This window comes from Cephus cinctus, unplaced genomic scaffold, assembly GCF_000341935.2.
Source record: "Cephus cinctus unplaced genomic scaffold, Ccin1 Ccin1_scaffold0191, whole genome shotgun sequence".
NCBI classification, from domain to species: Eukaryota; Metazoa; Arthropoda; class Insecta; order Hymenoptera; family Cephidae; genus Cephus; species Cephus cinctus.
In genome coordinates this window covers 541,602-557,229 of record NW_014332912.1, presented here as the reverse complement: position 1 = coordinate 557,229, position 15,628 = coordinate 541,602, and the positions used below count along the sequence as shown (strand labels likewise).

Below are 15,628 nucleotides of genomic sequence, written 5' to 3'. Positions count from 1 at the left end.
CCGCCTGCTTGTCGCGCGAGCGACCGTGGCCAGCCATTTTGATTAGTAACATGGCGTCAGCAGAGATTAATATGGCGTCCTCGGACATAATAACCGAAGTGGAGATCCAACCCGACATTCAGGAGGTCGAAATCGAGTCGATTCCAGTGGAAATACCTTGCGAGACTGTGGAAACGACCATCGAGGGAGAGGATGGGCAGCCGATGATAGCATTGCAACCGCTCCCAGAGCCGGGCCGCGAGGAAATCATACTGCAGACACAAGAGGAAATCGTCGGTGGGGATCCGCTCAGCGTTTACGACCAAATTCCTGTGCCAGACAACGATATTTATGTTGAATCGAGTCCGGGTCCTTCGAGAAAGGGTCCCAAGAAGGCTAGGAAGGGTGGTACTGCGAGATTCAGGGCGCCAGATCACGCAATCTTCGGTGATATGGGTTCAGAAACCAAGACTAGGAAGTGGGAGCAGAAGCAGGTGCAGATCAAGACGCTCGAAGGAGAATTCTCGGTGACAATGTGGGCATCGGGTACTGACGACGGTAAGCTACGACCTTTCTCTTAACCTTTAGGACACTTTGGATCATCTCAAACCCGCGGTATACGAAAAAATCATATCCGCATATAGGAATTTTCCACGCACACACGCCAGGCACGCACTTCCGGTATGCTCCAATCGATAGAGTGGTTTTGCACGCAATGAGCCAAGAAAACCCATGGAAATTTGAACGTATTTTAATACCGGCGGTCCTGTTGACAGTCCGTGTTGTTTGTTTTGATCGAGGGAACGCCATTATGCTGTCAGGGGGCAGCCATATTTTGAAAATGGCTTCTTTTGCGTGGATCGGCCATTTCGAGAATGATGGCGGAGGTGATTTCTGGCGGATGGACAAAGACTGCAACGTATACTGGATTCGAGCTGTTATGCTGTGCCTTTCGTTATGTTTTATCCCCCCAGTCTGCTGAAATAGCATGAGATAAACTTTTTCGTAACTGTTTGGTAGCGCTTGAGTACAGGCTGGAGCAGATTTTAATAGCAAAACACATGACACAGTAATATCCTCGAACAAAAGCCATCTTGACATTCTGACGCCATTCTAGTCGGTTACCCGTCATGCCCTGCGCGTTTAATTTTTGTGGGTATTTAAAATTCGAATGCAAATATACTTTTATCGATTTCTTTAGAAACTGAACTTTAATATATTGTTATCGAATATTTCATATTTATCATGCCCACTGATAATGTTTTAAATTTGTTAAAATCGTTTACAGATTTGACAACACATGTGATAATAAATGATCTTAACAATATTCTTGTCGACTATTTATTATCACTAATATACTTAACTAGGTAGGACCCCAAATAATATAAGCGTACAATATGCAATGACAAAATAGCTTTCCATTAAAAACTTTTATAACCACGTTTAGACTTTAATATAGACAAGGATCCCATCTATCCATTGCCAATCAACATGAAACATGACTGAAGGATGCAATTACGCTTTAACTACGTAATAAGTATACTTAAATTATTTATTTGTTAAGTTTATTTTATTTAGAAATCATTGATACAGAGCTACATTAAAAATAATAATATATCAATGTAAAAGAGTCATACCATAAGAGAGATAATTAGATGTTTATCATAACATTATGAAATTAATTATTTTATAACATTCGGAAGCAACAAAATTAGGAGACATTACACGCGGTATGAAAAATATTGTCAGGGTTTCGTGAAATCATGCTATTTCCTTATAATGATTTAGTACATGTAAGAATAGAGAAGCATGGTATGAGATCCAAGATCAAGACACTTCCTTACTCTACACCAATTCAAAAGTGATACAAAGCGATAGCTTTTGTTTGGGTTTGCTTGTTTGTTGCTGTTAAAGGGAGTGTCCTATTAGCGTCTCACCTGGTGGATGTTCCAGATGAGGGCTCCAATCCAGAGCCCGATCCAGACTACACAGAATACATGACTGGCAAATCGACGGCCAAGTTCAACCACTCTGGAAGTTCGGTATCTGATGGGATGCCAGGCCTCGACCTTTCGGATCCTAAGCAGTTGGCGGAATTCGCGCGACCTGGGCACAAATTAAAAGTACGCAAACCAGCTATACTTGACGGCGTTGAACGCACGATCGCATGCCCCCATAAAGGATGTACGAAGATGTTCCGGGACAACAGCGCGATGCGCAAGCATTTACATACCCATGGGCCCCGCGTCCACGTTTGTGCGGAATGTGGGAAAGCCTTCGTCGAAAGTTCCAAACTTAAGAGGCACCAGCTCGTCCATACGGGAGAGAAGCCTTTTCAATGTACATTCGAAGGATGTGGAAAGAGGTTCAGTTTGGACTTCAACCTGAGGACTCATGTTAGGATTCACACTGGAGACAGACCGTATGTCTGTCCTTTTGACGGCTGTAGCAAAAAGTTTGCCCAGTCTACGAATCTGAAGTCTCACATACTCACTCATGCGAAAGCAAAGTAAGTAATATTCATTATTTGTTCTTCTTTCTTAACTGTGCATGAATTTTTATCATTGTAACATATATATTCGCTGACTCGTAAACTCATTGAGGAAACTGGCTTTTAACAAGAATTCACTACTATTTGCAGATCGCGCAATGCCATTGGCAGACAGGTATCACAGATTCAGTTACAACAACCTCAATTTGTTCAAGTTGAAGTGGCTGATGTGGACAATCAGCAATTCATTGTCTATGCTGATTAGCCCCCCTAAATGCCGAGTTTCCCCATGATGAGCCTCGTATGAAGTATCATAACCATTAATTATTAATTAAAACAGTGTACATATTTACAAAACGCAAGCGAGTGATGAGGACAGGAGGATACTAAAGCTATTAGCTATCTTAAGGATTCGAGTTAATTAATCGATTAATACCTCTGTGCTTAGATCCAAGAAAGATAATAAAACGTCAGGAGCACTACGCAATCGTGAAAACGAAATAAAGTTACACTAGAGGAAGAGTGTACTTTTTCAGAGACATGCAAGGTAGACTGTCGCGCACCGCTCAATTTCATGTCAAAATGTTATAAAATATCCTAGTGCGTGCTCATAACACATGACTGTATATATTTATATGTAAAATCAAATATTGTATACAGTATATTTTGGAAAAATTCAGATGAGAATAAACCATGAAACGCATCTTTCTCTCCAGACACGGTTATGTAATTTTAACGATTTGATATCAATTACATTTTAATGTTTACCATTAATATGGATACAAATTGCGCGAATATTACTGGAACGTTATCTTGTAAAGTTGGAAATCGACAAGGTACTTTACTCAGAAGTTATCGTATAAAAATATAACTATCATTAATATTCCTAACTGAATGGGTGCAAATTATGAAAGAGCGATATATATGATCAGCAACTGTACAACACTTGCTACAATTGTATTTCAATTGTTGCAAAATTTAGTCTATTACCTACGACTTATTTACTAATATCAAAGCCGCGTGAAACAATTTCGCGTAGCATATATAGATACGAAATTTCGCGATTTCTCTAATTGATTTGCAATATTGTGCATATTTGCTTGAAAATAATTGCCTCTATAATATTTTGTAGTGTAAAGGAAACATGTCGGTGATTATTTTATTTTATTTAATATTTTCATAATGAAGATCAAATGATATATTGTACAACATTTACATGACTTATGTACATGTTCTATACTGAATACAGCAGAGTTTCATGAACGCCATACAATGACGTTTTCATAAGAAAATATAATTTCTTAATAAGGTTTTCTCATTTGAATTTTAATATGTCTCAACAATCGAATAAAAAACGACCTCAGTCTATCTAATATGTCTAGTACTATATGTCTGGGAATGGATGTTCAATGCGAGTATACAAATATATTCTAGTTTCGATATCAGCGGGGTTTAATTGATAAATTGACATTGAAGAAAATATAAAAATTTACTCCCGTTTACGGCGAGAATAATGGAAGGAAGACTGTAAGAGCAAGTTATAAGTGAAAGCGATTACAAGCAAGTAGAACTATAGGTTCGTATTATTTCCATTAAGACATGAATACTTTGTTATATAGTCCTTTAAGTATGTAACAGTTAACGCGAAGTACTTTACTTAATGAAATTTCTAATTGTAACATATGAGCTTTGATAAGCCGACGAAATGCGAGGGCCTATCGATACTAACAGCGAAATATTATTTCGTAAATTATTAATTGGCATTGCCATTGCTCTAGTTAAATTTGTATTACAATTCCAATTACGTGTTTCTTCCGTGGGCGATACAATTATTCAAGGATTGTGTAATACGTGAGATATGGCTTGTACATTTATTCCCAGTATAACGTGAAAAGTCAAGCAGGAGACACCTTTTATCATTAGGGATAAAAAAGTGAATTTTATTGTATGTAATATCATTATTGTCCATCTCAATGGTATATATTTAAGTTTGTGGATTAATAGAAAAACGAAAAATCAGAAAAGAGGGACAAATACAGGAGTTATAAGTTTAGGCTCTCCAACCTTACTTTATTCTTTGTCATCCATCGTGTATGTATGTTTTTTCATCATTATTATATTATGCCTAGAATAAGTAAATACGACTGATTGATGTGTTATTAATCGTTGTACGCTTTACATCTCTGTCTCCTTTCCTTTTTTTTTAACTATAGTAATTATTTTTATAAGAGAAACGGTAATGAAAAATACATAATATGCTGAGACTAACAAAAAGTATACATTTTGGAGTTACGGTTTAAAAATACCGCCAACGGCGCTGAAAGCGCGGTGATTCTCTGTACTAAATTCAGCTGTCATGTGTCAAATCTCCCACCAGAGACCCAGAGAGACTCTGTTTGCAAAGCGAAAGCTACGTTGCCAAAAAAATGCAGGAGAAAAGTCCTGCTGCCAGCATGCGGTAGCTAAATTATTTGATGCTTCAGCGAAATTCTTGCGAAGCGACTATATAGAACGCGGGAGTGACGCTGTGGCAAGGCATTCAATTTATCAGTGATTTTTAATTGTAAAAGAAATTTATTAACAATGGAAGAATCTTGGATGCTGTGGCTCCTTTCCCTGGTTATGTTGGTTGGTTCTTATCTTGCAGGATATTTACCACTTGTTATGAATCTTTCTGAGGTATGTGAACTGATCAAATATTATTTTTTAACTTCAATGTCAATGTAACACTCAATTTTTCAATTCACCTTTATGCTGTATCAATCTGTAATACTGTGCCATCTTACTTGCATTGTTATTCATAACAAATTGTTCTACTGATAACTTTAATACGTTATTGTTATCCATTTCTAGGATAAGTTACAACTGGTTTCAGTTCTTGGTGCTGGACTTCTTGTTGGCACAGCGTTAGCTGTTATTATACCAGAAGGTGTACGAGCTTTATTCAGTGGTGCAAATGCTGGTGACAGCCATGACTCTCACAGTAAGACCTTTGATTGTTAGAATATTTTTTAAAAGATTTAATTTCCTTTTAATGTATTATTTAATGTCTCTGTCACTTCATGTTTCATATTGTCATTTTTAATATCACTTGTGTATCTTACAACAAAAATGATGTTCATAAATGAGTGTTTTCACTTTCTTTTACTTTCTAAACTATAAAACAAAAAATAAAGTTTATGAGTTTCCTTTTTGTCATATTTTCATGATTAGCAATTCAATATGGTAAAAAATGAACTCCATTATTCTCTATACGAATTATTAGAATATTTGTTGTTTGTTATAACAGTTCCATTTAGAAATTATTTTTTTGATAATAACAGATTGCTCTCATACTTTTTATAGATGATCTTCACAGTTTGATAGGTATAAGTCTGGTATTGGGCTTTGTTTTTATGCTTCTGGTGGATCAGTGCTCAGCCAAAAGGAGTGGTGGCAAAGAAAGAAGTGTCACAGCAACATTAGGGTTAGTAGTTCATGCTGCAGCTGATGGGGTAGCCTTAGGTGCAGCTGCAACCACTTCTCAAGCTGATGTAGAAGTAATAGTGTTCTTAGCTATAATGTTACATAAGGTAAGAGCAAATTTTTATATAATATATTATCATTCATTTGTATTTCGTTTACAACATAGTATGGATAGTTCCATAAAATATCTATAAAAGATATCACCTATCTTATCAAGTCTTGTTCAATTTCATTGTATATCAGACACTTAATCATCCATAGAATCAGTGGCTTTCAATATATAAGCAGTACTTGCAATATAATTTTATTAAACATAACAATGTTTTTGCCAACTAGTGTTTCTTGTGAGGACTGCATATTTTATAAATATCTGTAAACAAAAAAATATTGGTCTATGCGAACCCTTAATTTCTACAAAATTTATTTTCCCCACGTACTGATTGAAAAAGGACATGTCTTATTAATTATCATTCCTTTTTATTTTAGGCCCCTGCTGCATTTGGACTGGTATCTTTCTTACTCCATGAAGGAGTAGATAAAAAGCGTATAGGGAGACATTTATTAGTATTTTCTTTATCTGCTCCCTGTCTTGCTCTTATTACATATTTTGGCATTGGAAAGGTAAATGAACTAATATAAATAGTTCGTTCTTTATTTGATATTTCATTTTCTTTCTGTTAATCGCTGTATAATACTCGTCAATTTTATTATAGGAGGGTAAGGAAACGCTCAGTAATGTCAACGCAACCGGACTAGCAATGCTATTTAGTGCGGGCACATTTTTGTATGTTGCTACTGTACATGTTTTGCCAGAACTAATGGCGAGAGGAAGTTCCTCTTATTCACATTTACCAACAACAGAGGGGGCACCTCCACCTTCTTCCGGCCTTAAATTTAAAGAATTAGTAGCACTTGTTATTGGTTCGTTTTTACCTGCACTCATCACCACCGGCCATCATCATTGACACACATTAGATGGCGTCTTAACGGCACAAAATATAGTTACTTATTTTGTACCTTGCAACAAACTTCTTGGCCGTTATCGCTACATGCATATTTATTGTTCAATTGAAGAATATAATTTTGGCGAGTTTCCTATCAATTTTTGAGATTTGTGTTCAGACGCGCATTTACAAGACATTGTTGTTCAATCAAAAGATATCCATTATATTGTTTATATACTTTTTAATTTGACATTACCTCAACCGAATCATATAGAATGAACATTTATATTATATCTTTCATATTGTTTATTGTAAAGGAAAGTACATATATGAACTACATCGGCAGTCCTGAAAACTAGTTCGTTTGGCTTATGATGAGCTATTTGCAATGTCGTAAAAGACTACTAGTTCCTTTTATAACGAATTTTATAGATGTACAAATCGAGTTGTTGAAAAATCCAATATTTACCTTTACTATGGAATTGTAAATACCTTTAGCGCATATTCTGAAATTGGAGTTTATACAGGGACCCATGAAAGTCTTTTAACAGCGAATTATACTAATTGTTTAAAAAGATGTGTAAAATCTCTTTTAACCATATGAACTAAATTTTTCTAACACTTTAATACGACGACCTATACACTTAACGGTGTTAAAAGACAGAAAGACTATAGAATTTTTTTATAGTGTATTACAACTTGAGTTTACAAATATAATAATTTAATCGGAAAAATGATAATTGCGGTGACTTGTACCATACTGGATTTGAAAATAATTGTTATGGCGCTCCTGCGTTTATGTAATTTTTTTTAACGAAAAGATTTATGCAAGGTACATATTTATAAATTTAATTGTTAAAAAAGATACTATAATACAATACATTATATTCTGTATATTTTGTTAAACAAGTACTTCGCGATAATATGAGAAAATGCAATAAATCATATTTGTAATAAACTGATCATATATTTATTTTCAAGAGTATCTTCCAGCTTATTTCTTTTCCTTACTTAGAGCTACATAGTCAATTTCTCTTTGCTCTTTTTTATTATTATCATATTACTTCCGTAAGGAACAGTAGCGCTGCAATAGCAAAAATTGGAACTGTTGAATTATATTCGGAAATTGTTTTGTTGGTCGTATGGTCTGTGAAACGTCATTTTAAACAATTTAGGTTAACACTTGCGTTATTACAATATCTTCACATTGAAAATGGATTTGTCAAAGGTACCTAACGAAAAAAAACTTAACCTTTGTAGATGGTATTTTCGAGGTATGTATAATTACTAATAAATATTGGAAAGTCCTTCTCGATACGTAACCCCATTTATGAAGAAAGGTTATCACATTTTACAGCGGGTTTTGCTTTGCTACCCTTTCTTTGGACTGTAAATGCTATTTGGTTCGCCAAAGAAGCCTTCGTTGCACCTCATTATGAAGAACAAAAGCAGATTAAAAAATGTTGGTATTATCATATTGTTATGTTAGCTTAAACGACTATTAGCCTCATATTTTATATGAATACTTTAGTTTTCTTTATGCAATATTTACAGTATTTGTTCATGCTTCCAGATGTGATATTTTCTGGCATTGGTGCTGTACTATGGACAATTGCACTGTTAGCTTGGATCATTACATTTCAAACACAAAGGGCTGCATGGGGTGAATTTGCAGACTCCATTAGCTACATTATACCAAGTGGCATTCCATGATTATTTGAACTGTGATTAATAAATGCAGTACTATAATTTATTCATATTTGTTTCTTAATAATGACCAATATGGTACTGACAATAAAATCAATGATTTAGTATAATGGTGAGTCACATTTCAGTTTATGACATGTGATTTCCCCATATTGATTTTGACATTTCATCTACTGAACAACTCTGCAAGTTAATCCTGTCATTGAAATGGGAAAACTGTAGAATGCTCGTTGAGATTATTCTTGATCTATTACGTTCTAAATATTGGAAACATATAAGGTAAAAACTTGAACAACAAAATTTTGATTTACTTTCAGTTTTTGGGTTAAAAATTAATTTGTGTACATTATCAAAGAATATTTTTTGTCAACCAAATGCTCATAATTACTACATGAACTTTAACATGGAAATGTTGAGATTCATTCACAATAAATTTGACAGTTAAAGACGATTTCTCATTTATCACCAGATATAACAAACTGCCATTATTAGTAATCAGAAATTATAAATGTTAATATATCTTATCATTACAATTCATATTAAAATTTTTTTACTGAATGTTTCGTGCATCAATGCTATCAGTTATCACATCACAATCTGATAATTAAAAAATTAAGTTGCTTTTGAAGTTGCATAATTAGGACATAAATTTATTTTCACCGTAACCGTACAATATTATTTCTCTGCTTAATGACATGCGTTGACTGAAATCACATAAAATTGAATAAAAAATATATTTTTGTACATTTAATAATACGTTCATGTTGGACGCGTATTTTTAATATACGCAAAACCTAATTTTTGACACATCGATACTATTGTATAATATATACCGCCCCTCTATAGTGTATTAATTGCACTTAAACGGCCCGCCGTCGTTGTGCATATAATCGTAAATCCTTGCAGACTAGTTTTGACAGAAACTGAAAAAAATTGACATAAAATACATATGGATACTAAACATGAATGTATGTTTACCTATTACACGAACAATTAGTTTGGGAATAATTAGCTGTACTAAATAAAAACAAATATGTAAAACTTCTCACCAAGAGTGCCATTAGATCAGCAGCCATAAGCATATAAAATACACTGTGCCATCCAGCCCAGCGTGACACTATTCCTGCTAATAATGGTCCAACCGCAGCACCTATACTACCAGTACCATCAATTATGGCAGTTACAGTAGCCAAGGCTTTCGAATTATCTCCCAAACTAGGATGTGTTCCCAATTCAGCCGAAACGGTAGTAGTAATAAGAGCATAAGGTCCGTTCACTAGTAGTCCAGCTAGTAGCAATAATACGACATTCACTCCAACATTTATAGTGCCGATATAATCATAAATAAATAACTGAAACAAAAACCGTTAGTTGAGAATCAATTGAAGTAAGGGAACAATTAAATATATTAAACATTTTCTAGCCAAAGGAAGTTACCATAGGAACGGCAAGAAAGAGCATTACAGCACAAGTTAACGCACTCATACCGCAATAGTCTGAAAATACTCCAGCAATTACAGCTCCTGCTATTCCACCTACATCAAACAGTGTTGAGAGATCAGCGCTTAAACTTGCACTATACTTTGCTGCAACATTCAACAAACAATTATTACATCAGTTGATATACAGTGCTTAGTATAATTCGGATATAAGAACTGAACAGTTTACTTACTCGAGGAAACAATATATAGGGGAAGCCAGTAAAGGAATGTATAGCTCACTAGTTTTGCAAAAAACAAAGATAGAGAATACTCCACAACACCGGGAATGCTTATAGCTCCAATAAATCCAACGGCTGTCTCCTCGCAATCATTTTGTGTATGTCTATTCACACATAACATTGGACTCGTTTCTGAACGCAGGCTTTGAGTATCCTATTAAAAAAAATAAATAAATAGAATAAGACTTGATACTAAAGGAATAGTAGATATGTATCTAAAAAGATTAAGGTTTTCAGCATGTATGAATGTAGAGTATATTATTTAGAATTAATATAAACAAGCAGTATAATTTTGTATAGTAAAATATTAACAAAAGTGGGTTCTAACGGTATACGAACTGATAGAAAAATAAAAAATATGAGGAATAGTAGCATGCACTTACAATATCAACGTCCTGTTGACGACAAACACTGCGATAGATGACTCGCTAAAGTACAGCAAATAAATTGTTAATATTTAGTGGGCGTTCAAAGCATGCTTGTTACAATATATTACGTCATGTTATCCTGCAGAGTTAAGAATGAATATAACTGCATTCGAGACTTTGAGCAGTGCGTTGAAATGTAAAGTAGTTAAAATAAGATATCAACCACATTAATACGTTTGATAGAGGCATAAGACAAAAGTATAAATTAATTAAGAAGAATATTGTGCAAATTATAATAAATATCGTATTCTTAAACAAGCATTGTTTAACATGCATAAGGATGAAATATAACAAATCTACTTTATTTATATTTCATATCTATTGCATTACGAAAAAGTTTATATAATATTTTAACATTCCAGTGAGTTTAATTTAAAGATGTACAGTCGAATGCTAATGTCAGATTATTAATCTATTATCAACATATTTATAAAATGTTTATATATAGGTATTAATCTGAGATACAAGAAATATTGCATGCTGGGTAGATACTGATATTCAGCTTTCAATAGATAATGTCATCAGACTCACGTCATCGCCGCCTGTATGCGACGCTTCCACATCTTCGGCACAGCTACCCTCATCAGAGCTGTTCGTCGTGTCGAGTCTTCGATACCCGATAGGTCGTGGTGGACTACAGCCAACATCCACTGGATTTGGCACCAGGAATAAAAAGATTACAAATCCTACTATACCCATGATTGCACCTGGTACTATAAAACTGAGACCCCAATCAGTCTCCACGAATTCAGCTGCAATGAGGCTTCCTAAAATATTCCCTAAGGATGTGTGCGAATTCCAGACACCAAATATTAGGCCACGTTTCCCTTTTCCAAACCAATTTCCTACAACGGTCACCACACCTGGCCAACCGGACGTTTGAAAAACTCCACCTAAGGCCTAAAAAACATACATTATTAGTGTCTTCCAACTGAGCATATTTATAAACTCTATTATCAGTTATGTTATTACATGCACATGGTGTTTAATGGCTGATAAATTTATAGAAAAAATCTGCCAGCACGTGATTATCGTGTGAATGAAGACCCAAGGAATTCGTCACGAGCAAACATCTTTATCACATAAAATATACCGGTCATGGAACGTGAATCATATATTGCATGATTGGGACTTATAATTTATACTGTTATCCAGAAGAGTGTAAGCGAGCATACATAAAAGATAATATAATTATATACTGAGATGTATAAAAATGCAATTGATGTGAAAATACTTTCAATTCATTTTGTTCTATAATTACTGACGGAAAATGGAGCATAGTAAGAAGAATAGTAAGTATATAGGATTGTTATAAATTTAAATTGATATAGATTGAGATAGTAATAAGAGAACACAAGATTAATTTAAAGTGTTATTGCTCAATGGGATTTACTGACCTGTACGAGAACAAAATACCACAGACTATGGATGTTAAAAGATCTGGCTATACCAAACAGATAGCATGAGATTCCTGATACTAGCATACCAAAAGAGAGGAAATATCTTAAATTCACCCGTTCTGCCACAAATCCACTGCACAGAGAAAGATAAAAACTACAGTCAAAGCACCCTGTATATATTATCAATTCTGGAAAGTGTATAAAATTATCACCTAAGAAACATTGCTGCAGCATAAGCAAAAAGGAATGCCGAGTCCAGAGTACCGAGTAATGCTGTAGCATCATCGGTATCTTAAAAAGAAATAACAAAGATTATCTTATTAAAAAGTTATTATAAACGCATTATTTTCCTATCTAAGTACTATTAACTGATTTGCATCTACTTTTTCAACAATACTCTATGCATATAATTGTGTCTTAAAAAAGTAGGTTAACTTATAAGTACATTAAGATATCAAAGGATTAGACAGATTCAAGATATATTTTATCCTAACTATCATTTTTGACAAAATCAAAAGCCACTCACTAAATGGAGCCCAATCGCACCAAGTGTCCCTATTAGTAGCATTGATGACAAAATTTGGTGGTGGAGATAATGTGCTGCAATTCAGACTTAATACATTCTTTACCACAGATATTGGTTTTCGAGACATATGGTAGCAAGTATATGCTAAGTATGTAAGGGCCAAAACACACCCACGGTGCCAAGCCATTTTGTTGATTCGATGTTGTTGACAACATTTTGATGACAGCCACTCTACTACTTGAAGACCCCAAGGAATATCTCTCAGTGAACCAGTCATATTGACTACTTATGTTGCACTTATTTCAATGCCACAAAAGTTTACAAATCTACCTCTTTTTAAAAGAAAACTGCATAACAGTATCAATCCTTTTTAAATTGATATTATACTAATTTAATTACCAAAATTTCATTAGTGTAACTCCTTAATACTGATAGAAATAATTTTTTATTAGTTATGTGGCATTAGTTAATCTTTCATGAATACTGTCACAAGATTTAATTTTATTCAAGTAGTTATGTATATTTCTAACTTTTACTTCCTTCTTAAGTTAAATATCTTCCTTTGTGCTTTTTTTGTTTTTAAAAACGTCACGACTCAAATCAACTATACAGGTAATTGAAGAGAAACAAGATGTCAATTGTTGAATTGTTTAAAAAGACAACAATGCAAAAGCCACAAATGTATCGTAATCCAGAAAGAGTAACAACGCGACTTTAAAAGTGCTCTAAGCGTTAAAGCATGTGGGTATTATGTTGACGTTACACTTATTAAATTTATCTTAGTAGCTAGTAAGTCGCGCGTTACGATTTCAGTACTCATATGCTGCTAGATTGGTAACTCGTTGAGTTGAATGTAGTTTGATAACAGAATATGAACCCAATAATGAGTCATAACCTAGAAAAGAGAACGAGTAAATCGCGATATAAACAGACAGAGGATAATAATTAAGCAGGAAATACTTACCAGCCGATACAACCTTGGTCTTTCATTTTCACTAAGGATCGTCGCGCAGCTATTACTACGACAATAAGCCTATCCGTCTTTCCGTTGACAGCAGTTACAACTAACTGTAACTAGCGTAATACCCTGGAACCACTAATCGTGACTCAATAGCAATGTGTATATGTCGAAAAGCATTAGGAACAATGCATCACAGAAGATTTTAAGTGACAGACAGCCTGAACAGCACGTGAATTACTGCGACTGCGCAAAACGGACTTCCAGCAACAGTTAACAAAGACTGTCTCTGGATACAAAGAAACTTTGAATTATTAAGAAATCAAAAATCATTCAATTATCATCGTATGGCATTCAACATACACGTGGCAAAGAAGTCAATTAAGACTTCATCTATTAGAATCTATTTGATAGCATTCTTATTGCCATCGAAAAACAAAGAAAGCAAATTGTGTAAATAATTTAATTTTACATCATCAGACTACCAGTGGATTAAAAAAAAATTATATTTGCCTACGAGACTGTTTGCTTTTTTAAAAATATATATAGTTTTTATAATAATAAATATGGATAATAAGCCAAAATCTTTTAAGTTCATGAATAATTTTGCTGGATTTTCAATATCTTCCGCTCAATAGAACAATTTTGCTTGTATACGTTCTACAGGTTTTCTGCCACTTGATGTTATACACAGGCCACATATCGCTATACATATGTGGCAATTTATCATAAATGCTCTACACACGTGGCGATAAATTTTGATAAGAATTATTACTTCGCGCACAATAAAGCCAGACAATTCTGTGCAAATTTGTTAAGACAGATTTCTAGTAAGGTATTCTTACAAAGGCATGTTGCTTACGTCTATGTAAAGAATTTAGAAAACTTAACATAGTTTACCTCTGAAACATTTTCGGTCATAGTATTTTACAATTCCATATTGTTTATACACTGACTCACGTAGAGATTGAGATAGCAAACCTTCCAGTTGCTTGCGACTAAAATATCATTATCAATTTTTTCATGCCTAGTATGCCGTAATGCCCGCGGAAAGATATTTTGACATGAAATACAGAGAACAATATTGTATCAGAGGTAAAATATAAATGTCTTTACCAAATTGTACATCTTCATTAATGGTATATTCATGTATACGTAATCAGAGAACAACATTAAAAAAATAAACATTCTGGATAATTCTCATTTATTTTTTATTTTCTCATATTCAATCAATATGTATTAATTATGAGCACTAATTATTAATTAGTATATTTAAAAATCACAGTCTTAGTTGAAGAATTGACAGCAGAAAATACTATCTGTACTCTATCCGTATATTAATTATTTATAATATACATAACTCCTCTCTGCATATATATATATATTTATATATATCTATATATATATACCTAGCAGTATATATATATATATATATATATATATGTTGCACTTTTATGTATTTTTTGTGTTATATACAATACTTGATTTTTATGTTACGCTATCTTGTAATTGGTATGCACACTCTTGTGCGTACTTGGTAGTATTTTCCATTTTTATCAATGAAATTCATCATTTGATGATAATGCTTCTAGAAAAAGCTTGAAAGAATACCAAATACTAAAAACATATGTCACTACGTATTGACCGGTACTTTTGGAAATATACATCTTTTTCGGCAGCTAAAGTTTCGGTTGCAATTCTTTTTTTCGTTGCACGTATTTTCGTATCATGTAAATTTCTGGATTAAATTGACAAATCGCGTCAAGAGTTTGTGTAATATTTTTATAAAATTTTTGTTATGGTTTCCCAAGCGATTTTTTTCTTTATAAATTGCGCTTTATAGATTCGACCAAAAGATGCGTATTTCAGCAAAGGTGAGTATTAACTAGCAAGACAATAAGTTGAAGAACAAAAAAACGAAACAAATAACTGAGCAGTCTAAACGTGTAAATATTATTGATGGAAACTGGACTTTACAACTTCAATTTCATGGCGCATGATATCAAGAGC

The 15,628-nt window shown here is 33.8% G+C and overlaps 4 protein-coding genes across 7 annotated transcripts; 3 read left to right on the top strand and 1 right to left on the bottom strand.

The window, feature by feature from the left end:
- Positions 1–14: 14 nt before the first annotated feature.
- Positions 15–4,629, top strand: LOC107264719 (transcriptional repressor protein YY1). Of its 2 annotated transcripts, none has more exons than XM_015733279.2 (3): positions 15–537; positions 1,933–2,488; positions 2,621–4,629. In XM_015733279.2, exons 1-3 carry the CDS (start codon positions 51–53, stop codon positions 2,733–2,735), a joined length of 1,158 nt encoding a protein of 385 aa, XP_015588765.1. In that variant the 5' UTR covers positions 15–50; the 3' UTR covers positions 2,736–4,629. The 2 variants fall into 2 exon arrangements, with proteins under 2 accessions (XP_015588765.1, XP_015588764.1); XM_015733278.2 differs by having other exon boundaries at positions 17–537; positions 1,894–2,488.
- A 232-nt stretch (positions 4,630–4,861) lies between these two features.
- On the top strand, positions 4,862–7,837 carry LOC107264724 (zinc transporter ZIP9). The gene is made up of 5 exons (XM_015733284.2): positions 4,862–5,149; positions 5,324–5,453; positions 5,816–6,042; positions 6,422–6,556; positions 6,649–7,837. The coding sequence occupies exons 1-5, from the start codon at positions 5,054–5,056 to the stop codon at positions 6,898–6,900; spliced, it is 840 nt and encodes a 279-aa protein (XP_015588770.1). The 5' UTR covers positions 4,862–5,053; the 3' UTR covers positions 6,901–7,837.
- Positions 7,838–7,989: 152 nt separating this feature from the next.
- LOC107264729 (gamma-secretase subunit pen-2) lies at positions 7,990–8,696 on the top strand. Its single transcript, XM_015733298.2, has 3 exons — positions 7,990–8,153; positions 8,237–8,341; positions 8,453–8,696. Exons 1-3 carry the CDS (start codon positions 8,093–8,095, stop codon positions 8,590–8,592), a joined length of 306 nt encoding a protein of 101 aa, XP_015588784.1. The 5' UTR covers positions 7,990–8,092; the 3' UTR covers positions 8,593–8,696.
- Positions 8,697–9,207: 511 nt separating this feature from the next.
- LOC107264715 (glucose-6-phosphate exchanger SLC37A2) lies at positions 9,208–13,878 on the bottom strand. Of its 3 annotated transcripts, XM_015733269.2 has the most exons (11): positions 13,625–13,878; positions 12,831–13,555; positions 12,661–12,734; positions 12,347–12,425; positions 12,132–12,267; positions 11,266–11,634; positions 10,690–10,734; positions 10,259–10,460; positions 10,024–10,172; positions 9,636–9,938; positions 9,208–9,509 (listed from the first exon to the last, which is right to left on the bottom strand). In XM_015733269.2, the coding sequence occupies exons 2-11, from the start codon at positions 12,935–12,937 to the stop codon at positions 9,447–9,449; spliced, it is 1,527 nt and encodes a 508-aa protein (XP_015588755.1). In that variant the 5' UTR covers positions 12,938–13,555; positions 13,625–13,878; the 3' UTR covers positions 9,208–9,446. The 3 variants fall into 3 exon arrangements, with proteins under 3 accessions (XP_015588755.1, XP_015588752.1, XP_015588754.1); XM_015733266.2 differs by having other exon boundaries at positions 12,661–13,555; XM_015733268.2 differs by lacking the exon at positions 10,690–10,734 and having other exon boundaries at positions 12,661–13,555.
- Between the last annotated feature and the right edge of the window lie 1,750 nt (positions 13,879–15,628).